We start from the raw sequence: 25,310 nt of genomic DNA, 5'->3' as shown, positions 1-25,310 counted from the left end.
TCTTTATGTATTTTGGTGGAACATTAAGAATCATCATGTATTATTATCATTATTATTATTATTATGATGATCATAATTGATTATAATTATATGATGTAGCCTATATGTAATTATATAGCTTTTAAATAAAACAAAATTAACTCAATCTTGGCCTATCAGCTCAACATTCTCAATAATACACTCTAATGGACATTTTGTAGAATGAAACCAGAAACACCTTACCCCTCAACAATTTCAATGACTGTTTTATTGTCACCAGAGTCAAATACAGCAAAATCAACCAAAATCATATACAATCTAAATGTATTTGTCACATGCGCCGAATACAACAGGTGTAGACCTTACTGTGAAATGTTTACTTACAAGCCCTTAACCTAAAATGCAGTTTTAATGAAAATAAGAGTTAAGAAAATATTTACTAAGTAAACTAGTAAAACTTTAAAATACAAAAAGTAACAAATTAAAATAACAATAATGACTCTATATACAGGGGGTAACAGTACTTAGTCAAAGTGCGGGGGTACAAGTTAGGAATATAGCTAGTTTTAATTTTTTATGTTGGTGAGGTAATATGTTGGTGAGTAAAATGCAGCTGTGCTAGCTTTTTCTATCTAGCAAGTTAGCTGATTGCAGATTTTAGGAATATGAAATTTAACATTTTATCCTATTTAGAAAATGGATTTCTGTTAAGAGAACATTTATTCAATAATTCCCCCCAAAAAATTTCTGCATTAAAATTGCCCAGGGGAGTGTTCCAGTTTGACAGCAACAGGCTGTCCCAGTTTGACAGTAACTTTAGGCTATTGGCATACTGGGACACTCTCAAAATGTAAATATTCTAAAAAAGTGAGAGTAGTAAAAAAAACACTTACAGTCATTTTGATTTACAATTATATCCCATTACAAATATCTTGTAATGATGCACTGAATATCCTTTGTTCGTTTTGTATAACCTTAACATTATTTACCTCAGTACCTTATAGAAAGACGTGTCTTTTCACGGGATACCACGCCCACAGTGATGACGTCACATCAATTGTGAACCCTTTTCTTTTCGTATACTTCCTACAAATATTGTATACCAAACAAATTTCAGGAAGTACACTTTAAAATTCTACATATGATAGATCCATGTAATCTATGTTGTCCAAATATGTGGGTATTGATGATATCTGCATTATCTGTTAAAAAAAGAAAGTGAGAATCTGAGTCACTTGTTCCGCGAATGTACATTTGTGTCAGTATTTGGGGAAAACCTTGCAGAATACTTATTTACCATTATGAACACTACCCATGTTTTTGACATGAAGGATATAATATGTTACTACTGCAATGATAACAAGACCATTGAAATTATTGTGAATTTTTACAATTCTTGTTGCCAAATACTTTATATACAAACAACATTTCAGAATTCTATACCAAAATTACACATATATATATATATTTTAATAATCTTGTTAAGACATTATCCCTTGTGAATAATAACAAGAATAACATCTTCCTGAATCATAAATGAGATTTTTTTTTTATACATTTAAAAAAATGTTTTTGTATTTTCTTGTTATTAATACCTGTGTTTTGTTTGACATGTTTGATGTAGCAATGTAAGTTGTTGATTTTTGTATTACGAAAAATTTAAATAATAATAATATCACAATCTTCCTTACAAACATACAGGCATTGATTGGTGGCTGTGTTATTGTACACATTCAAAGCTATTCTTTACAAAGTTTAAGTGTCCCTCTTAACCAATACTCACCCTACATTTAGTTTTATGTTAGAAACTTTTACAGCAAACTTAACTTTTTGTGAATTGTGGTGTGATTTTTAGTTTAAAAAAAAATGCACATAAAGGCTTCATAATTCATAAAGGTATTGTTAACTGACTGATATTATCTCATAGAACAAAACGTATAAGATTTTATTTATTTTATTTCACCTTTATTTAACCAGGTAGGCAAGTTGAGAACAAGTTCTCATTTACAATTGCGACCTGGCCAAGATAAAGCAAAGCAGTTGGACACATACAACAACACAGAGTTACACATGGAATTAACAAACATACAGTCAATAATACAGTAGAAAAATAAGTCTATATACAATGTGAGCAAATGAGGTGAGATAAGAGAGGTAAAGGTAAAAAAAGGCCATGGCGGCAAAGTAAATACAAAATATCAAGTAAAACACTGGAATTGTAGATTTGCAGTGGAAGAATGTGCAAAGTAGAGATAGAAATATCGGGGTGCAAAGGAGCTAAATAAATAAATAAATACAGTAGGGGGTAGTGGTTTGGGCTAAATTATAGATGGGCTATGTACAGGTGTCGTAATCTGTGAGCTGCTCTGACAGCTGGTGTTTAAAGCTAGTGAGGGAGATAAGTGTTTCCAATTTCAGAGATTTTTGTAGTTCGTTCCAGTCATTGGCAGCAGAGAACTGGAAGGAGAGGTGGCCAAAGGAAGAATTGGTTTTGGGGGTGACCAAAATGATATACCTGCTGGAGCGCATGCTACAGGTGGGTGCTGCTATGGTGACCAGCGAGCTGAGATAAGGGGGGACTTTACCTAGCAGGGTCTTGTAGTTGACCTGGAGCCAGTGGGTTTGGCAACGAGTATGAAGCGAGGGCCAGCCAACGAGACCATACAGGTCGCAGTGGTGGGTAGTATATGGGGCTTTGGTGACAAAACGGAATGCACTGTGATAGACTGCATCTAATTTATTGAGTACGGTATTGGAGGCTATTTCGTAAATGACATCGCCGAAGTCGAGGATCGGTAGGATGGTCAGTTTTACAAGGGTATGTTTGGCAGCATGAGTGAAGGATGCTTTGTTGCGAAATAGGAAGCCAATTCTAGATTTATCTTTGGATTGGAGATGTTTGATGTGAGTCTGGAAGGAGAGTTTACAGTCTAACCAGACACCTAGGTATTTTTAGTTGTCCACATATTCTAAGTCAGAACCGTCCAGAGTAGTGATGTTGGGCGGGCGGGCAGGTGCAGGCAGGGATCGGTTGAAGAGCATGCATTTAGTTTTACTTGTATTTAAGAGCAGTTGGAGGCCATGGAAGGAGAGTTGTATGGTATTGAAGCTCATCTGGAGGGTTGTTAACAAGTGTCCAAAGAAGGGCCAGAAGTATACAGAATGGTATCGTCTGCGTAGAGGTGGATCAGAGACTCACCAGCAGCAAGAGCGACATCATTGATGTATACAGAGAAGAGAGTCGGTCCAGGAATTGAACCCTGTGGCACCCCCATAGAGACTGACAGAGGCCCTATCAGAGAAGTAGTTGGTGAACCAGGCGAGGCAATCATTTGAGAAACCAAGGCTATTGAGTCTGCCGATGAGGATGTGGTGATTGACAGAGTCGAAAGCCTTGGCCAGATCAATGAATACGGCTGCACAGTATTGTTTCTTATCGATGGAGGTTAAGATATTGTTTAGGACCTTGAGCGTGGCTGAGGTGCACCCATGACCAGCTCTGAAACCAGATGGCATAGCGGAGAAGGTATGGTGGGATTCAAAATGGTCGGTAATCTGTTTGTTGACTTGGCTTTCGAATACCTTAGAAAGGCAGGGTAGGATAGATATAGGTCTGTAGCAGTTTGGGTCAAGACTGTCCCCCCCTTTGAAGAGGGGGATGACTGCAGCTGCTTTACAATCTTTTGGAAAGCATTTTTTTTAAATAACCAGGCATCCTCTACTGACGGGATGAGATCAATATCCTTCCAGGATACCCCAGCCAGGTCGATTAGAAAGACCTGCTCGCTGAAGTGTTTCAGGGAGCGTTTGACAGTGATGAGTGGAGGTCGTTTGACCACTGACCCATTACGGATGCAGGCAATGAGGCAGTGATCGCTGAGATCTTGTTTGAAAACAGCAGAGTTGTATTTAGAGGGCAAGTTGGTTAGGATGATATCTATGAGGGTTCCCGTGTTTACGGCTTTGGGGTGGTACCTGGTAGGTTCATTGATAATTTGTGTGAGATTGAGGGCATCAAGCTTAGATTGTAGGATGGCTGGGGTGCTAAGCATGTTCCAGTTTAGGTTGCCTAGCAGCACGAGCTCTGAAGATAGATGGGGGGCAATCAGTTCACATATGGTGTCCAGAGCACAGCTGGGGGCAGAGGGTGGTTTATAGCAGGCGGCAACGGTGAGAGACTTGTTTTTAGAGAGGTGGATTTTTAAAAGTAGAAGTTCAAATTGTTTGGATACAGACCTGGATAGTAGGACAGAACTCTGCAGGCTATCTTTGCAGTAGATTGCAACACCGCCCCCTTTGGCCGTTATATCTTGTGTGAAAATGTTGTAGTTCAGAATTTTTGGTGGTCTTCCTAAACCAGGATTCAGACACGGCTAGAACATCCGGGATGGCAGAGTGTGCTAAAGCAGTGAATAAAACAAACTTAGGGAAGAGGCTTCTAATGTTAACATGCATGAAACCAAGGCTATTACGGTTACAGAAATCATCAAAAGAGAGCGCTTGTGGAATATGAGTGGAGCTAGGCACTGCATAGATACCCTATATCCAATATATCCTAAACCTGTGTTAACCTCAGAACTTATTTTCGGCGTTTATGCCAAAATCCTACTTTGCAACCCAACCGATTCTTTCCCAATTCATTTTCCCCATAGGAATGACTGAACGAATCGTTTTTATTTTTAAGTCCGACTAGAAGGTTTTCACTTGGTTTTCACTAGTTTTCACTAGTTACCACAGTCACAAAGTCAACATGGTCTATATCGAAACAAATTCATGAAAACGAAAACTTTTTCCCCCTTAATTTAAGGTTAGGCATACTTTTAGCAGTGTGGCTAGGGCTAGGATGGAAATCTGATTTTAATCAAATACATTGTAGAAATAAGGGGGGTAAGACTTTGTGGCTGTGGTAATCCACTGAGATATGGTACAATCTGTCTCTGGCATACACCATATTTCAGTGGGTACCAACACATTTACAAAATCAGGGTGCAGAAACATTTCATGAATCAAATAATTACAGAAACACCCCACAAATATTTTCCGCATATAGTCAATGATAATAAATCGATTTAATAGGAGGTTTTACGTTAAGGTAGTCGTGAATGAACTCGTCCAAGAACGTAAACAGGAAGTGTTGATACATTGCAAAGTGGCACATTTTCTATCGGCTCGGGAAATACTTGAGTGTTCATGTTTTATGAATTTTAACACGAAAAACGAAATACTGAATGTCATTGAAGTATCTTACACTTATTGTACATCTTTCGACCCTTGGACAAACACACTTGGACAAGTAGGAATCCTCTCGCTGCTATCATGCTCGCTTTCTGATACGTCGTGCAATCTTATTTTGAATATTGTCAGTCAGTTAATGAAGCGAATATTTTTCAGTTATAAAGCGAAGATGGCGTTGTCATATTTAGAAATATTCAAGTCAAATATGTGCCATTGTCTTTATTGGACATAAAACATATTAGAACTTCGTGTGTCCTGAATATCGTTTGAATGGGGAAAGTGTTTGATTAGAGAGCTTACTACAGTGCTTCTACGACGAGCACTAGTAAGTCCGCTACAATGGTTGACCGCATTTGCTCAATATGGTTTTGGTTTGGCTCGAATCGTCCGGGATTCTTTCTTGGAACAACGTTTCTGTTAACTCTGATGGGGCTGATGTGGCTTGGTGGTATTCCAGCCAGTCTGAGTTTAGGCCCAGGTGGACAGTACCCAGGGTGCCGAGGTAGGTAATCTGCCAGACACAGAGTAAAGCAGGTATGGAATTTGATTTGTTACCCCTGAATAGAAAATAGAAATGAAACTTCCCTCTCTCGCACACAGATCTGTCACTCTATGCCTTTAGTCATGAGGAGCTGCCCTCTCTTCTCTACAACGCAATTCTCCTGCTGTTGCTTGGACCATGCCAGGAGCGACGCTGGGGCACAGTGGCTTTTCTTGCCCTCTCACTCCTCTCTATAGCTCTCCTGCCTCCACTGTATGCCATCCTACTCTTCATCAGTGGGGATGAGGCTAGTCGTGTTTGTGGTTCCTCTGCCACTCAACTGGCTCTGTTTACAGCCCAGTGTCGTCAGGTGACCCAAAGGAAGCTGCTCAGATGTGTACCAGTTTGGTTCCTGCCCTGGCTTCTCTTACTCCTCAATTTGGTGTTGCTTCCAAGCACACCGGGCCTGCTCCACTTCTGTGCCATACTGATAGGACACAACTGTATCCTTCTCTGCCAAAAAATACAACAAATTATTGGAAAGTGTTTTTGACCCCATTGTCTCTGACATATATTTTACATTCTGTGATTATGTACCTTAACTTTGTTTAAAGATCGTCCATCCTTTATTGGGGTTTTGCAGAAAATAGAGAATATAGGGATTTTTAACTTCCTCCCTGATTGGGCCTATGTTCCTTACTACTCCAGGCTAAGGCTTCCCACCTATAACACCTCACAGAGGTGAGAACAACTCATGAGTTACAGTAGCTTGTTGAAGTCTGATTTACTACTACCTATTCTGGGAATGGAGTTGGTGGCATGAGTGAGATGAGAGAATTTAATAGTCACATGTGCAGAGTTGTACAGTGAATGCAGGACAAAGTGAAATGAAACAATGAGACTTTGTTTGTTACAGATCTGGGCCATTCCCTCAGGTAGCTCCCTCTAACAGATCCCCCATGGAGGACTTTCCACCCGTGAACCCACAGCCTTGGTTAGCGTCTGTTCCTCATTGGCTGCTGGACGGGTCTGCAGCAGTGTCAGAGGCCCAGTTATTGGAGGAGCAGATGCTGAGGGCGGGGATATTGGCCTCCTTACAGGATGCTCCTGAGGAACCAGGGACCAAAGTTGAGGTGCCAAAGTCCTCAGTATCCTTTCTGAGGTCAGTCAGGTTTACTCTGACATTTACTAGTATAGAAGATCACATTTGTGGCAGCCTATACACTGAGTGTACAAAACATTAGGAACACATTCCTAATATTGAGCTGCACAACCTTTTGCCCACAGAACAGCTTCAATTTGTCAGGGCATGGACTCTACAAGGTGTTGAAAGCATTCCACAGGGATGTTGGCCCATGATGATTCCAATGCTTCACACAGTTGTGTCAAGTTGGCTGGATGACCATTCTTGATGCACATGGGAAACTGTTGAGCGTGAAAAACCCAGCAGTGTTAGTTCTTGACACACTCAAACCGGTTTGCCTGTCACCTACTATCATAATCCTTTCAAAGGCACTTATCATAACCCTTCCCTAACCTGGACGACGCTGGGACAATTGTGCGCCGCCTCATGGGTCTCCCATGAGCATGGGTCTCCCGGCCGGCTGCAACACAGCCTGGGACCTCATGGGTCTCCCAACACAGCCTGGGATTGAACCCGGGTCTGTGGTGACGCCTCAAGCAATGCGATGTAGTGCCTTAGACTTCCGTGCCACTCGAGAGGCATAAAGAGCAATGTTTTGTACACTCAGTGTATGTACTATATTTTTTTAAGAATCATTTTTGTAATTTGTCATATAATGCTTAACTTTGATTCTGGCCAAATGCAAGCTGTGATCAAATGTATCATCAAAGAAAATACATTCTGAGCAAAACATACAGTACCAGTCTAAAGTTTGGACACACATACTCATTCAAGGGTTTTTCTATATTTTTTAAAACTATTTTCTACAGAAATAATAGTGAAGACATTAAAACTATGAAATAACTCATATGGAATCATGTAGTAACCAAAATTTTTAAAAACATATATTTTATATTTGTGATTCTTCAAAGTAGCCACCCTTTGCCTTGATGACAGCTTTGCACACTTGGTATTCTCACAACCAGCTTCACCTGGAATGCTTTTCCAACAGTCTTGAAGGAGTTCCCACATATGCTGAGTACTTGTTGGCTGCTTTTCCTTCACTCTGCGGTCCAACTCATCCCAAACCATCTCAATTGGTTTGAGGTTGGGTGATTGTGGAGGCCAGGTCATCTGATGCCTTACTCCATCAGTCTCTTTATTGGTTAAATAGAGCCTATACAGCCTGGAGGTGTGTTTTGGATCATTGTCCTGTTGAGAAACAAATGATAGTACCACTAAGCGCAAACTAGATGGGATGCCAGAATGCTGTGGTAGCCATGGTGGTTATGTGTGCCTTGAATTCTAAATAAATCACAGACAGTGTCACCAGCAAAGCACCATCACACCACCTCCTCCATGCTTCACAGTAGGAATCACATGCTGAGTTCATCCGTTCACCTACTCTGCGTCTCACAAAGACACAGCAGTTGGAACTAAAAATCTAAAATTTGGACTCATCAGCCTGAGGACAGATGTCCATTGCTTGTGTTTCTTCACCCAATCAGTCTCTTCCTCTCATTGGTGTCCTTTAGTAGTGGTTTCTTTGCAGCAATTCGACCATGAAGGCCTGATTCACGCAGTCTCCTCTGAACAGTTGATGTTGAGATGTGTCTGTTACTTGAACTCTGTGAAGAATTAGTTTGGGTTGCAATCTGAGGTGCCGATTTCTGAGGCTGGTAACTCTAATGAACTTATCCTCTGCAGCAGAGGTAGCTCTGGGTCTTCCTTTCCTGTGGCGGTCCTCATGAGAGCCAATTTCATCATAGCGCTTGATGGTTATTGTGACTGCACTTGAAGAAACGTTCATAGTTCTTGAAATGTTCTGGGTTGACTGACCTTCATGTCTTAAAGTAATGATGGACTGTCATTTCTCTTTGCTTATTTGAGCTGTTCTTGCCATAATATGGTCCAAATAGGGCTATCTTCTGTATACCCCCCTTCCTTGTCACAACACAACTGATTGGGTCAAATGCATTAAGAAGGAAAGAAATTCCACAAATAAATGTTTAACAAGGCACATCTGTTAATTGAGAGAATGCCAAGAGTGTGCAAAACTGTCAAGACAAAGGGTGGGTATTTTGAATAATCAAAAATATAAGATATTTGTTTAACATTCTTTGGTAACTACATGATTCCAGATGTGTTATTTAATCATTTTGATGGCTTTACTATTATTCTACAATGTAGAAAATAGTAAAAATAAAGAAAAACCCTTGAATGAGTAGGTGTGTTAACTTTTGACTGGTACGGTATATGTATTTATTTATTTTTTACATTATTTTCCCCTCTCAGGCTTCAGCAACTGGAGAAGATGGGGTTTCCTACAGATAAAGCTGTGGTGGCACTGGCTGCAACTCGACAGCTAGATGGTGCCATCTCCCTGCTCATTGATGACAGAGTTGGGGAGGAGGCTGTGATGACATCCAAAGGGAAGATCCCCCTGCCACCAAGAAATACCTGAGGCCTGTCAGATCAGCACATGGTGACCAACTGGACCTTGGAACAGAAGGTGTGATTTAGCATGATGATATTGATATTTTGTTGAGTTTTGCTGAGCTGAACTTTGCTGAGCTGAATGTACCTTGTGGGCTAAAAGGAAAAGATGAGTACCCAAATTAATGTCATTATGAAAAAAATAACAATTGGCCTGTTAAAAAAGCAAAACAATTATTTATTATAAAAACCATCTAGAAGATTATTTTAGCACAATAACACATTAGCAAGCAATATCAAATATGCCCAAAATGGAAAATACATATGATGTTACATACTGTATATCAGCATACAAAACAATAAGCTTCTATTTATCTTTTTTTAAATAATTCACAAAATTTGTATTATAAGATAAAGAAACAAATTATCAAAGAATAAGTTTTTTTTTACTGTGACAGAGAAATCAGTCTAAGTATAAGAATGTAATAGTGGTACAAAGTTACACAAAAATGTATTCAAGTTGCATCAACAGGTCCTGTACTACTGTGTTGTGTGTGTGCGTAGGACTGAAGCTGTTGTAGGAGAAAGATACACCTGTCCCATGAATGGGGGTTCTTAGAGATGTCATTGCTTTAGCTTGTGGGTTTAAAATAAGTGAACTACTGCCCGTTTATGCAGGAGCTGCAGTTTGGGGTTTGAAATAAATGCAGGAATTTGATCACATATCAGTTTTGGTAAAGGAGATACTTAGCTATATGGGTATGAGTTTTGTAGTCCAGCACTGCCATTGAGAACAAATACTGTCTAAGAGTGTAGAAACACATAACTGCATTTTTTTGTGCACCAACAAATCTCCAATAAAATGTGAATAAAATAAATACATTAAATTTCTTGTTGGATTTGTTTGATTTAAAGGGATGGTTATCAGACACCAAGACAAATTCTGTGCACTGATAAGCAATGCTTTCCATAACATGGTACTACTAACTGACATCTTAATAGGAAAGGTGTGCCATGTCTTCATCTTTATAGTGCACTACATAGCAAGGAGTAACACAATATTATAGAAACAAAAAAAAAGAAATATAAGAGGAAGTTATTTTTGTGTACGTGTGCCTTGCAGTCTAGTCTGTACATGCTCAATATATTTAAATAAGTAAACCACAGATTCCCAACATTGTTACAGTCCAAACAAATTCTCAGAGCCAGTCTTTTCTTTTACACTTAATTCCTCCTTTAATTTGCCACAATTTATACTATCCTGCAATGACCCTTATAGTCCAGAATTGTTTTCAGATGATTGAGCACCATTTAACATATCAAGCTTTTTAATGTTTGCATGTTTTCCAGGGGTCTATAGGATATTTTCTTGAAATATTTCCTAGCTGTAGCCACATTGGTGGGACACAGGGGGAACAGGGATGGGACACAGGGGGAGCCATGGGTCTACGAGGAGGTGTATGTTGGGGTAAAGGTGGTTGGTACTGGTTCCCAATGGAAGTGGGCAGACTCCGGAGCACCAGTGGAGCTTCCCTGAGGTGTCCCCCACCTTTCGTCTGATGGTACAGTCCACAGAGGGTATCAGATAAGGTCTGGATCAGTAGAGTGCCAGAGAGACCTAAGGGAGGGGGTAGTTAAACCCAGCCTGTGATCCTCAGAGATGCAGCAGGGAACAATGCTACTTCCCCTGAACCTTGGTGTCTGAGGACAGAGGAGGGGAGACGAGCCGATAGGGTTCGGCTCCTGCTCGCTTATCCCTGTAGAAACCACCTGGGGACGCAGTCCCGTATTGACCATCTCCGGACCCTAGATCAGGCTCTGTTGAAGAAACAAAGAGTTGGGGCCATGCTACTCTATGCATACATATGAGACATAAATAGTTAATAGAGCACATTATTACATATGATAAAGCATTTAAACTCAGCAAAAAAAGAAATGTCCTATCACTGTCAACTGTGTTTATTTTCAGCAAACTTGTGTAAATATTTGTATGAACATAAGATTCAACAACTGAGACATAAACTGAACAAGTTCCACAGACATGAGACTAACAGAAATGGAATAATGTGTCCCTGAACAAAGGGGGGGTCAAAATCAAAAGTAACAGTCAATATCTGGTTGGCCACCATCTGCATTAAGTCCTGCAGTGCATCTCCTCCTCATGGATTGCACCAGATTTGCCAGTTCTTCCTGTGAAATGTTACCCCACACCCACCAAAGCACCTGCGAGTCCCGGACATTTCTGGGCGGAATGGCCCTAGCCCTCACCCTCCGATCCAACAGGTCCCAGACGTGCTCAATGGGATTGAGATCCAGGCTCTTCGCTGGCCATGGCAGAACACTGACATTCCTGTCTTGCAGGAAATCACGCATAGAACGAATAGTATGGCTGGTGGCATTGTCATGCTGGAGGGTCATGTCAGGTTGAGCCTGCAGGAAGGGTACCACATGAGGGAGGAGGATGTCTTCCCTGTAATGCACAGAGTTGAGAATGCCTGCAAAGACAACAAGCTCAGTCCAATGATGCTGTGACACAACGCCCCAGACCATGACAGACCCTCCACCTCCAAATCGATCCCGCTCCAGAGTACAGGCCTCAGTGTAACGCTCATTCCTTCGACGATAAATGCAAATCCGACCATCACCCCTGGTGAGACAAAACCGCGACTCGTCAGTGAAGAGCACTTTTTGCCACTCCTGTCTGGTCCAGCGACGGTGGGTTTGTGCCCATAAGTGACGTTGTTGCCGGTGATGTCTGGTGAGGACCTGCCTTACAACAGGCCTACCAGCCCTCAGTCCAGCCTCTCTCAGCCTATTGCGGACAGTCTGATCACTGATGGAGGGATTGTACTTTCATTCCTGGTGTAACTCGGGCAGTTGTTGTTTCCATCCTGTACCTGTCTCGCAGGTGTGATGTTCGGATGTACCGATCCTGTGCAGATGTTTTTACATGTGGTCTGCCTCTGCGAGGACGATCAACTGTCCGTCCTGTCTCCCTGTAGTGCTGTCTTAGGCGTCTCACAGTATGGACATTGCAATTTATTGCCCTGGCCACATCTGCAGTCCTCATGCCTCCTTGCAGCATGCCTAAGGCACATTCATGCAGATGAGCAGGGACCCAAGGCATCTTTCTTTTGGTGTTTTTCCAGTCAGTAGAAATGCCTAAGTTTTCATAATGGTGACCTTAATTGCCTACCGTCTGTAAGCTGTTCGTGTCTTAACGACTGTTCCACAGTTGCATGTTCATTAGTTGTTTATGGTTCATTGAACACGCATGGGAAACATTGTTTAAACCCTTTACAATGAAGATTTGTGAAGTTATTTGGATTTTTACGAATTATATTTGAAGGACAGGGTCCTGAAAAAGGGACGTTTCTTTTTTTGCTGAGTTTATATGATGTTGCCATACAGTGCATTTGGAAAGTATTGAGACCTTGACTTTTTCCACATTTTGTTACATTACAGCCCTATTCTAAAATTGATTAAATACATTTTCTCCTCAGGCTACGCAGATACCCCATAATGACAAAGCGAAAATAGGTTTAGAAATGTTTGCAAATGTATAAAACATAAAAACCTTATTTACATACATTTTGCTATGAAATTGAGCTCAGGTGCATCCTGTTTCCATTGATTATCCTTGATGTTTCTACAACTTGATTGGAGTCCACCTGTAGTAAATTCAATTGATTGGACATGATTTGGAAAGGGACACACCAGTCTATATAACGTCCCACAGTTGACAGTGCATGTCAGGGCAAAAACCAAGCCATGAGGTTGAAGGAATTGTTCGTAGAGCTCTGAGACAGGATTGTGTTGAGTCACAGATCTGGGGAGGGTTTACCGAAAAAATTCTGCAGCATTGAAGGTCCCCAAGAACACAGTGGCCTCCATCATTCTTAAAATGGAATAAGTTTGGAACAACAAAGACTCTTCCTAGAGCTGGCCGCTCAGGCCAAACTGAGCAATCAAGGAGAAGGGCCTTGGTCAGGGAGGTGACCAAGAACCGATGGTCACCTTGACAGAGATCCAGAGTTCCTCTGTGGAGATGGGAGACACTTCCAGAAGGACAACCACCTCTGCAGTACTCCACTAATCAGGCCTTAATAGTAGAGTGGGCAGACGGAAGCCACTCCTCAGTAAAAGGCACATAACAGCCCGCTTGGAGTTTGCCAAAAGTCACCTAAAGACTCTCAGACCATGAGAAACAAGATTCTCTGATCTGATGAAATCAAGATTGAACTCTTTGGCTTGAATGCCAAGTGTCATGCCTGGAGGAAACCTGGCACCGACCCGACGCTGAAGCATGGTGGCAGCAGTATCATGCTGTGGGGATGTTTTTCAGCGGCAGGGACTGTGAAACTAGGCAGGATCAAGGGAAAGATAAACGGAGCAAAGTACAGAGAGACCCTTGATGAAAACCTGCTCCAGAGCACTTAGGACCTCAGACCGGGACGAAGGCTCACCTTCCAACAGGACAATGACCCTAAGCATGCAGCCAAGACAACACAGGAGTGGCTTTGGGACAAGTCTTTGAATGCCCTTGGGTGGCCCAGCCGGTGCTCAATCGAACATCTCTGTAGAGACCTGAAAATAGCTGTGCAGCGACACTCCCAATCCAACCTGATAGAGCTTGAAAGGATCTGCAGAGAAGAATGGGAGAAACTCCCCAAATACAGGTGTGCCAAGCTTGTAGCATAATACCCAAGACGACTCGAGCAGGTAATCACTGCCAAAGGTGCTTCAAAGTACTGAGGAAAGGGTCTGAATACTTATGTAAATGTTTTTTATTTTTAATAAATTTGCAAACATTACTAAACTTGTTTTTGCTTTGTCATTGTGAGGTATGGGTATAGATTGATGAGGATTTGTTTTTCAATTTTAGAGTAAAGCTGTAATGTAACAACAGTTTGAAAAAGTCAAGGTGTCTGAATACTTTCAGAATGCACTGTATCCATCATTATGATGTGCCTAACTATGAAAGTGATCTTGACAAGTCTAAATCTTTGAGTTACATCAGCTATTTAGTGAATTAATAAGATTGTACTAGTAGGTGCCCACTAATGCGAGTCCAGTTACACAAACAACTCTTAAATCAAAACAGACATAAAATATATATTTTTCATATGGTTCTTGCAAGCCTAATGCAGTAAATAATGTACTAGTGTGACCTGGAGGTGAGGATGGTTACCAGCGTTACCTGGCCAGATGATAGCCTCCAGCAGCGTCACCCTGCGAGCCAGAAGCTCCAGGTCTGCCTGCAAGTCTTGGAACATCTTGAAACTAATGTCCTATCAGAGAACAGTGACAAGGGGACTGGGTGAGGGGTGGGGAGTGGACACACCAGGCCTGGTCCTGGGGCTGTCTGCCTCTGGCCATACCCACTGTCCAGGAGTGGAGGGTGGGGTGACACCCAGCCTCGTCTGACCCCTGCCTAAAGCTGACCCTGCTTCCTCAGGCCTCCTACTCACCATGAATACCGATCATAGTCTCGAGGATTAAAACCCTCTCAGCTAAGATCTTCAGCGCTTCTCTGATCTGATGTATCCCGTCCCCCTGTGAAGATAGATACAGCCGTCAAGGTAAGGAGCACAAGCCAAACAAATTGCTCGCCAAGGTGCAAGTAATTTTCTCTATCAAACTAATACAGCAGTTAGAAGGTTAAAACCAGTCCACGCACCCACCCCGCACCATTTACAGATGTAGGATCTTCATTTGTGTAACGTGTACGCTACTAATCGAGAGTAAGTACCGGGAGTGAATTTAATAAATAAACGAACATGGAACAAAACAAGAAACACGAGTAGCGTACAGACATAACACAGGATCAATAGCGCCTAGGGAAAGAACCAAAGGGAGTGACAAATATAGGGGAGGTAATCAGACAGGTGATGGAGTCTAGGTTAGTGTCATGAGGCGCAGGTGCGCGAAACGATGGTGGCAGGTGTGTGTAATAATGAATAAACTGATGACAACGAGTGCCAGAGAGGTGGAGCGGGAGTTGACCTGACAATTTGAGACACTTTGTTACAGCAGGGAAACATTTTCCTTCAGCAACAGGAAATGTGTGAATTATTATGTGAATGAACATTTTTTGTAGTGATTGATACATTTTCCGTTAGGGCAAATCAAGTCTGACATTTTAAAGTGGAAATTACAAACTTTAGAAGCCTTTTTAAACCTTGAATACACTAAGTTTGCATTTCCTGCTGTGCAGGAAGATTCTCAGCCACAAAATAGTGATCAAATTAAGATCCTACATCTGTACCTTATCCCTCCCCTGTATCTCTCTGTCTCCCTCAATCTCTGGCCATGCTGCCATACCAGGCCAATCTTTGCCATGCTGTGCAAAAACAGCATGCACATCACAGGACATTCCCATGTTGTTGACATAACAGAAGTGGAGGAGACGGTCCAGGGCTTCAGGTTTGACCATGCCATCTGCATTCCTTCTGGACTTGATCAAGATGAGCAGCTATTCAGCCAGGCAAGTTTCTGTTGCATTTCAGAGGGATTTTCTAAAAAGGTTGAAAATAACCTTCTGAAGTCTCAGTATACTGTATCTACATAACGGTTATTAGAGCTGAGTTCACAATAGCTGCCCATCCATCACTCACTGTATTAAACATGCTCACCAAATAAAGCCAGTAAACCTTTACTATTTTTATTGAGTCTGTTTAAAATGAGAAACAGATCAATATCTACTTGTCAAGAAAGACCCACTGGCTTTATGAGTCAACCCCTAATAAATAAATATGAAACATTGAAAAAAATAAACAGAAAGAAAACAGACAAAAGCAATCATGTCAGTGACAGTTGATAAAGAATGCATGCACAATATGACGTTAGTATGGATGCCTGAGTATTTTTCTCTTGGGTGGAGAAATAAACTGATTAACGAGCAAAGGACAAACCTCTATGGAACAAAAGGCAAGATTTCATTAAGCTATATCAATAAATCATATCAAAGACTAATGTCCAGTGTGTTTGTGTTTGTCCAGTTTGTACGATTCCACAATAACAAGATCCTCTGAGTCATGGTTGATTGATGAGGAGCAGATTAGAGCTGAAAGGATAACGGGGCTATTGTGAGACCATTGAGGAGATAAGAAATATATTTTTGGTTTGAGATACAATTTAGAGTGACCTTGCCTGGTTCCTGTGTTATTGATGAATTGTTACACTAAGTTATAGCGTTTACATATGAGTTTGGCAAGCAAGAGATACATGGCAAACAGTGCAGTAACTAAGGATGGGACCATGCAGCCATGCATTGTGGGACACTGGAGGATAGCTGTATCCACTCACATCTCCAACCCCAGTCCACCCAGCACTAACCCACCACCACGGTTCCCACAATAACTCTATATGGAGTGATTTGGCATATACATTCCACACATACCAACGTTAATTTATACAATGTATAAACAGTATGTGCTGTACACAAGTTGACTTGACATATGAACATGTCATCCTTGGAATCATTTATATCATTGGTAGAAGTGTTTGTAAAAGCATGGCATGACCAAATATTGATCCTCATTACAATGCTGTATTACATGACACTCAACAGATTCTTATAGATTCTATTTTCTTTACCTCAATCAGCAAATAGTATGCGTGATGTAGGAACAGCAGGTGTGTGTGTGTGTGTGTGTGTGTGTGTGTGTGTATATGCCAACATCAGATGCTCAGAATGTGACTGTGAAAGGTAACCATGGAGACAGTAGCTTGCAGAGGGAGTCAGGCAGCTTTAGGGTCAGACAGGAGTAGGACAGTGTTTTCAACAAGGGGCAGCACCCCACAGCACACCCCGAGGACCAAAAAAACACAATAATCACATCATCATAACAGAACCCACACAAACAACAAAAACCACAATCCCACATGCCGCAAACTGACATACTATGGGTAATTGAGTACTTTTTAAAACAAGTGCAGGACGATTTGCAGAACAACACCAATAACAATATAGATAAGTGGAAAGTAAAGTTGATAAAAATAATAAATATGTAAATGTGGTGATTGGACATGGATCATAAAAAGGACCAAGCGGTGACTTGGTTCATAAATCCCTTACATTTAGATTGTTCTTGTAAAATGAGATAGAGGCAAAGGAAAATAAGTGATTAGACAGACAGAATAATTGTCTACACAGCATACAGTGGGGAAATTGACTACTTCTCAATGTGTTTTTCTCAATTGCTGGCATCCTCTTTCCTCGCATCCTTATCAAACCCCATTGGAGGAGAAGACCCAAGGTTCCTCCCCTTAGACATTCTCCTCCTATGAGTTTTGAGAAGGACGCAAGGATAGAAGACACAAGGAATCAAGGAAAGACATTGGGAAAGGGCCACTATTTCCCCTCCTGGCTCCTGGTCCTATACAGCCCAGTGAGAGTCAGTGAGGCACAGGGTGAGCTACGGCCCCATCTCTGGTGGTCTTACCGGCAGGCCTTTCTGTCCTGGCTCTCCCTTGGCTCCTGCTACTCCCTGTATAGAAACATTGAGTCAAGAGTAGTGGCACACTAGTGATAACTAGTTATAAGTAGTTATCACTGGCATGAAAGTACTGACTATGAGGGGTTGGGTTAAATGCGGAAGACACATTTCAGTTGAATGCATTCAGTTGTACAACTGACTAGGTATCTCCCTTTCTTTTGATGAAAAAGCAGCAGTAAAACCCATTCTCCAAGTTTGTGAGATCACTGGTTTGTATAGTTGACCATGGTGTAATCAGGTGCGACGTGTTGGTTTTTGCCACACTCATTAGGGCCACAGCTAGACAGGAAGTAGGTGGCTTACCGGCTCTCCTCTGAAACCTCTCTCTCCTGGATAACCCAGAGGACCCTAGGAAGCCAGAGGCAAGTTAGAGGGAGTTTTGTCTCTCTATCTAGGTGATGGAAAGAATGGGGAGGAAAATTAGGTGTGGTTGGGCCCTGGCCTGTGCATGGTACTCACTCTCTCCCCACGTTCTCCTTTTGGCCCCACCGGGCCCTGTAACCCGGGGGCACCCGACTTCCCCTGTAGAGAGACAGGTGAAAAGGTTCAAACAGACACATACACATTTGTTAAAGTGGACAGTAAGTGGATCTAATCTCACTCATATGATTATTATTTCCATTGCACCATTACACACTGCCCACTATAGTCCTAAGGCAAAATCTTACGTTCTGTCCTGCTGGGCCAGGGGGTCCCACGGGGCCTTTGGGGCCTGGAGGACCTGTATACATAAGGACTGTGAGCATCAACGTAATAGGCAGCCTTTCTGTCAGTTTGCCTTTATAGGCCAAGATAGGTTCTTCTCAGACACACAAGGCAAATTGAGAATGAAAAGAGAGACAAAATAAAGGAGGAAAAAATGATGAATTATGGATGAACGATAGGAAAGGGTTTCATGTTACATGTGTGTTGAGGAACAGATGCAGGGTTAAGACAATCAGATTATGCAAGGGTATTTGGACTATGACATAAACCACTATAAACAAAGTAAGAAAATATCCAGAAATCTCAGATGAATACTAACAACTGTGTCCACATTGTCTTTCTATTCTTACCCCCACCCTAGGTGTGTATAGAATTACTGGCCTTGGCAAACCATTACAAATATGGACATGCTTGTTATAATGTTATAATAAACACTCTTAAATCTTCCTTGTTTGGTCATGATAGAAGTGATGCTGGATAAGTCTTATCCAAAATCCGATCAATAATAGGAGCTGGCCGAAACTCACTCACAGTTCACTTTAAAAATGAGAATGGGAAAGGCTCATCTTGACACATGATTTGATGGAACACTGTTGATGCAAACGGAGGCAAGAGGGACAGGCAAACAACAAATCAATCCAACATTTGAGAGACTGGGAGCAAATTCAACTTCCTCTAAAGAGGAAGTCAGGCATCTCCAGATGAGAGTTGAGGACAGGGGAGTTGTGTTTCAGTGAGAGTTGAGGACAGGGGAGTTGTGTTTCAGTAAGAGTTGAGGACAGGGGAGTTGTGTTTCAGTGAGAGTTGAGGACAGGGGAGTTGTGTTTCAGTAAGAGTTGAGGACAGGGGAGTTGTGTTTCAGTGAGAGTTGAGGACAGGGGAGTTGTGTTTCAGTGAGAGTTGAGGACAGGGGAGTTGTGTTTCAGTGAGAGTTGAGGACAGGGGAGTTGTGTTTCAGTAAGAGTTGAGGACAGGGGAGTTGTGTTTCAGTGAGAGTTGAGGACAGGGGAGTTGTGTTTCAGTGAGAGTTGAGGACAGGGGAGTTGTGTTTCAGTAAGAGTTGAGGACAGGGGAGTTGTGTTTCAGTGAGAGTTGAGGACAGGGGAGTTGTGTTTCAGTAAGAGTTGAGGACAGGGGAGTTGTGTTTCAGTGAATCTGACAGAGAACGGAGACTTTTGAGTATTAACCCAAATTAATACTCAATTTAATCACTACACTGACAGGATAATGAAACCAATATGTTACTGGCTAGTGGCTAGTGACCAGGAGAGAAAAACAGACATACTGACCAGCAGGTCCAGCAGGGCCTTGTGGGCCTTGGACAGGCATCCCTCGTGGGTCAGGGAAGGTGTTGGAGAGGAGCAGCTCCTTGCCCTGACCTAGAATACAGAAGATTGAGTGGTTAATAAAAAGGACAAATGAGGGCTGAACCACATACCTGAAAATTACCTACAGGGGGCGATGTTCTCGCACAAATGTTCAGGCTTCTTTCAGCACCATAAAGTATCAAACCTTTACACTGTCCATATTTCATAAAGGTAAATGTAATATATATATATATATATATATATATATATATATATATATATATATATATATATGGCTGAAAATCATAATTATCACATTGTTTGCACTCATTTGTATGTGTACTTCATGTCCTACAGGTACACATGGTACAGTATTTATTAAGAAAGATTTGTGTCACCTCCATTGACATTGTGCTGACAGAGCACTTCTGAGCTGACCTATATCTATCTGTAGGGAAAGAGAGAGGGAGAGGGGTAGGAAATGTCCAGTGATAGGTGGAAGTGTGTGGTTTTAAAGGGTTGCCTCAGGCTGACAGGTAGCACTGTGCTGATGGAGTACCACAGTGAGGGGAAGGACTGTCAACGAGACACATCCTCCAGCTGCCAGACTGACTCTGATCCCTGTTCCAGCCCCACATAACCCTCCTAACAATAGCCCAGGAAAAGAGGTGTCTGTCTGTCTGTCTGCCTGCCTACCTGTCTGCTTGTCCGTTCACCTGCCTGTCTGTCTCTATTGAAACATGATTTTATCTTCATCTCCAGCTCCTGTACTTCAACACCCTCTCTGATAGTGAGTCTCTGTCCATGTACTTTCCAACCCCACAGTGTTCTACAATGTAATACATATGATATTCTAAGATGGCTGGGTTCCTACATCCCCTTATCCTCCTCTTCTCTACCTGTGACCCTGTCCCAGCTTAAAGTTGGAGGGTTCAGTCCAATTCTGCTGCAGGAGATTCCAGCCTCCAGATCCAGACGGGACAGCCAATAAGCCAGGGTTTTCCAAAGGAAGCCTAGCACATAACCCCTGCATCTCCTGCTTTCACTTTGATGTGAAAGAAACAGTTCACAGTCTCAGAATTCTCAATGCCAACCTTAAGTTACCCACAGCTAGAATTCTTCTGTCAACCTACACATCTGTTCACCGTTCAACACATTTCCTCCTCTCAGTCCTCATCCCTTCTCACTGCCTGGGCTCCACTGTTCAACACATTTCCTACTCTCAGTCCTCATTCCCTCTCACTGCCTGGGCTCCACTGTTCAACACATTTCCTACTCTCAGTCCTCATCCCTTCTCACTGCCTGGGCTCCACTGTTGACCACATTTCCTACTCTCAGTCCTCATCCCTTCTCACTGCCTGGGCTCCACTGTTCAACACGCTTCCTACTCTCAGTCCTCATCCCTTCTCACTGCCTGGGCTCCACTGTTCAACACATTTCCTCCTCTCAGTCCTCATCCCTTCTCACTGCCTGGGCTCCACTGTTGAACACATTTCCTAATCTCAGTCCTCATCCCTTCTCACTGCCTGGGCTCCACTGTTCAACACGCTTCCTACTCTCAGTCCTCATCCCTTCTCACTGCCTGGGCTCCACTGTTCAACACGCTTCCTACTCTCAGTCCTCATCCCTTCTCACTGCCTGGGCTCCACTGTTCAACACGCTCCCTACTCTTAGTCCTCATCCCTTCTCACTGCCTGGGCTCCACTGTTCAACACATTTCCTCCTCTCAGTCCTCATCCCTTCTCACTGCCTGGGCTCCACTGTTCAACACATTTCCTCCTCTCAGTCCTCATCCCTTCTCACTGCCTGGGCTCCACTGTTCAACACATTTCCTCCTCTCAGTCCTCATCCCTTCTCACTGCCTGGGCTCCACTGTTCAACACATTTCCTCCTCTCAGTCCTCATCCCTTCTCACTGCCTGGGCTCCACTGTTCAACACATTTCCTCCTCTCAGTCCTCATCCCTTCTCACTGCCTGGGCTCCACTGTTCAACACATTTCCTACTCTCAGTCCTCATCCCTTCTCACTGCCTGGGCTCCACTGTTCAACACATTTCCTCCTCTCAGTCCTCATCCCTTCTCACTGCCTGGGCTCCACTGTTCAACACATTTCCTCCTCTCAGTCCTCATCCCTTCTCACTGCCTGGGCTCCACTGTTCAACACATTTCCTCCTCTCAGTCCTCATCCCTTCTCACTGCCTGGGCTCCACTGTTCAACACATTTCCTCCTCTCAGTCCTCATCCCTTCTCACTGCCTGGGCTCCACTGTTCAACACGCTTCCTACTCTCAGTCCTCATCCCTTCTCACTGCCTGGGCTCCACTGTTCAACACATTTCCTCCTCTCAGTCCTCATCCCTTCTCACTGCCTGGGCTCCACTGTTCAACACATTTCCTCCTCTCAGTCCTCATCCCTTCTCACTGCCTGGGCTCCACTGTTCAACACATTTCCTCCTCTCAGTCCTCATCCCTTCTCACTGCCTGGGCTCCAACCCTTAAGCTGGTTCAACTCCACATCTGGAAGTGGCTGAGTGACATCAGCGGCGGACAGGTCCTTATCCCAGCATGTGACGTTTGGGTCAAGCCATCACCTTCCTCTCAGGCCTTTGGCAGGCACACATGACAGGTGAGAGGGAGAGGGAGCGTCCGTTAAAACACATTGCATACATTTGTCTCTTTCTAATATCCTTACTTTTATTCCCTTTGCCATTATCTCTGTTTCTTCTTCAGTTTCCCTCCCTCCCTCCCTCCCTCCCTCCCTCCCTCCCTCCCTCCCTCCCTCCCTCCCTCCCTCCCTCCCTCCCTCCCTCCCTCCCTCCCTCCCTCCCTCCCTCCCTCCCTCCCTCCCCCTCCCTCCCTCCCTCCCTCCCTCCCTCCCTCCCTCCCTCCCTCCCCCTCCCTCCCTCCCTCCCTCCCTCCCTCCCCCTCCCTCCCTCCCTCCCTCCCTCCCTCCCTCCCTCCCTCCCTCCCTCCCTCCCTCCCTCCCTCCCTCCCTCCCTCCCTCCCTCCCCCTCCCTCCCTTCTAACTCAAATAGATGCTCATCATGACTCTATGTAATGTAATAGACATTGGGAACATGTTGATTCTCAGTGGTAATAAACAGTATCACCTATTTAAAGATCTAAGTAAGATAGAATCCTCAGCCCACACCTCTCACGAAAACTACTGTCTGCAGCTCCAAGCATTTTGGAATTGATTATGTGTGGACTGAGGTCACTTCCTCCAGTTTGGCCCAGAAAAAGACCACCTATTGTGAGAAGGGGAGGGGTGAGGGTGGTTGTCTGACGGGCTGACTATACATCCGTTTTTTTTCTCTGGGACATCTCCAAGTCCATAATACTGGGGTGTGAAAACTCATGAGCTGCACTAGAATGGTCTACCATATTCACACATACCCACTGAATGGAAAATTGTACCCAGATGGGCATGAGCGATGGTGGTATGGAGCACTTAGGGCTGTAAGGCAAGCACATTGGCCTACCCATGGACAGTAGCTACCTGTCATTCAGGGCAGGTGGGGCATGCCTGTTTTGCATGTTATTTTGGCATTAATATGTGTAACATATCAGTGGGCAAACAATGTAAAAAAAAAAGTTAATTAAGCTGCATACAAACGTTGTATCTTTCTGTCTTTCTTGAGTAAGGCAGCTCCAAAATGCAGGTGTTTCAGCCTAGCTCTGTGCTTTCTGTTGTGGTGGGGTAGCCAGTGGAAAAAATGGACCGTAGGGGTTGGTAATGTTCTCTAGTTGTGCCGTTATTGGCTCAGTGTTCTGTCAGTCATGGGGACAATACGTTACCACCAAATCTAAGGGTAGAGCTCGAAAATGCAAGCCCCTTGGGCGCTGCCATAGAGTTACATTAGAAGTGCCCATCCTATAAGGCTCAAGGTCATTGGCCACAGATAAAATGTCAAATCATCATATATCTACAGCAGCTTTGGACTGATCATGTCGACATCTTTCAAAATCTTAGCTAGGAATCTACTTGTCTTTATCATGAATCTAGTTGACAATCTACTGGCAAATCCTTTTTAATCATTGTCATATGAAGAGAAATAATGTAAGAGAAATTATAGATAAAACGTATTGGTGCTCATCGGCCATTGGACATGACACAACATGTTGGAAATCGCAAATTCAACAATGAGTGATTTTGAAGGAATCAGTGGCTAACTGCAAGCATTGCAAAGCAATCACTAGCCTGCTATTCAGTGGAGTGGGTGTGTGGTCCCAAGTCTGGGTTTAAGGGTCTCTTTTCCAAGCTTAAAAGGATAAACATTCAACATTGGCCATGACGTCAATCCAGCATGACTTCTGCCGCGGTCAAAACAACTGGAAACTCAGAACAGGGAAATCTGACTTCCGTGAGTTCAAGACAACTGGGAACGATCTCCTACTGGGAAAATATGTTTTGAACGGTCATCCAACTCAGAACTCCAAGTCGGGAACTTGGGCTTCTTTCTAGAGCTCCAACCTGAAGATCACTGACGTCATCATGATTGGACCTTTTTCAGAGATCCGAGTTGTCTTGAAAATATAATAAATCCAGAGAATAACTTTGATGACAAAGTTTGATGACAAAATGTGCCCCACGAAGAACTGCCGCCCCACCTTCCTGTTCAAGTGAGCACAGCACAACAAGGTGAGTCCAAAAATGTATTGTATGCTGTTGCATGAATGATGTAACATGCCAGGGAGATATGTATACTGTAGCTAAGAAAGTAATAATCAGTGTATGTTGTGTAATAAGCTGTTAGTAGCCCATGCATGAAATATAAAAATAATATTTTGCCCCACCAAGATCATATTTATAAACAAATTCTTTGAGTGTTCCATAACACAACTGTTAATTGAGTGTGTGCGGTGATGGATATGTCTGTAGGGTATAGTGGTGCCTCTCTTACCCCGGTCTGGCTCTGGGATGCGGGCGCTGGCTGGGGCCGGGACTCCAGGGGGTCCAGGAGGGCCAGGAAGCCCAGCTAGACCCCTCTCTCCTGGGAGACCTGATGGACCTTTGGGTCCTGGGGGAGGGGAGATACACCGCACTGTTTCACTGAGGGACAGCATTGGCATGACAACAATGGAAAGGGTAGGAAAGAACTCCATGACAAAAGCAAGAATCAACATTGGGACAGCATTCAAATCAAATCAAGCTTTAGGGTTAAAAAATTAAGAATACCAATAAAAACTGAATAAGACTAAAAAGCACCCTAAGGAAAAGCAAAGCTAAAAAGGTGTGTTTTAAAATGTCTTTTGAATATGTCCACAGTTTCGGCCCCCTCAGGTTCTCTGGCAGGCTGTTCCAGAGGCTGGGGGCATAGTAACTAAAGGCTGTCTCTCCATGCCTCTTGGTCCCCCTCAGGTTCTCTGGCAGGCTGTTCCCCTCAGGTTCTCTGGCAGGCTGTTCCAGAGGCTGGGGGCATAGTAACTAAAGGCTGTCTCTCCATGCCTCTTGGTCCCCCTCAGGTTCTCTGGCAGGCTGTTCCAGAGGCTGGTGGCATAGTAACTAAAGGCTGCCATACCTCTTGGTCCCCATCAGGTTCTCT

General features: G+C 43.2%; 2 protein-coding genes across 6 annotated transcripts in view; one reads left to right on the top strand and one right to left on the bottom strand.

Annotated features, from left to right (window-relative positions):
- The first annotated feature begins 5,105 nt into the window (after nt 1-5,105).
- rhbdd3 (rhomboid domain containing 3) lies at nt 5,106-10,148 on the top strand. Its single transcript, XM_064937176.1, has 5 exons — nt 5,106-5,716; nt 5,815-6,198; nt 6,310-6,436; nt 6,612-6,857; nt 9,114-10,148. The coding sequence occupies exons 1-5, from the start codon at nt 5,554-5,556 to the stop codon at nt 9,280-9,282; spliced, it is 1,089 nt and encodes a 362-aa protein (XP_064793248.1). The 5' UTR covers nt 5,106-5,553; the 3' UTR covers nt 9,283-10,148.
- Nucleotides 9,470-25,310, bottom strand: part of LOC135514034 (EMI domain-containing protein 1-like) — a 97,986-nt gene continuing 82,145 nt past the window's right edge. For 3 of the 5 annotated variants that reach the window (XM_064937171.1, XM_064937170.1, XM_064937173.1), the window contains 8 exons: nt 24,669-24,785; nt 19,750-19,839; nt 18,424-18,476; nt 18,215-18,277; nt 18,059-18,103; nt 17,702-17,746; nt 14,455-14,545; nt 9,470-11,072 (listed from right to left, as the gene is read on the bottom strand). In XM_064937171.1, the coding sequence (XP_064793243.1) occupies nt 10,933-11,072; nt 14,455-14,545; nt 17,702-17,746; nt 18,059-18,103; nt 18,215-18,277; nt 18,424-18,476; nt 19,750-19,839; nt 24,669-24,785 (644 nt within the window). In that variant the 3' untranslated portion in view covers nt 9,470-10,932. Of the gene's footprint in view, nt 11,073-14,454; nt 14,546-14,725; nt 14,811-17,701; nt 17,747-18,058; nt 18,104-18,214; nt 18,278-18,423; nt 18,477-19,749; nt 19,840-24,668; nt 24,786-25,310 lie in introns of all 5 variants that reach the window. The other 2 variants (XM_064937172.1, XM_064937175.1) reach the window with 1 other exon arrangement.

Source organism: Oncorhynchus masou, chromosome 25, assembly GCF_036934945.1.
Source record: "Oncorhynchus masou masou isolate Uvic2021 chromosome 25, UVic_Omas_1.1, whole genome shotgun sequence".
Lineage (NCBI taxonomy): Eukaryota > Metazoa > Chordata > Actinopteri > Salmoniformes > Salmonidae > Oncorhynchus > Oncorhynchus masou.
The sequence above is the reverse complement of the archived record's forward strand: the minus strand, read 5'-3'. Positions and strand labels throughout refer to the sequence as shown.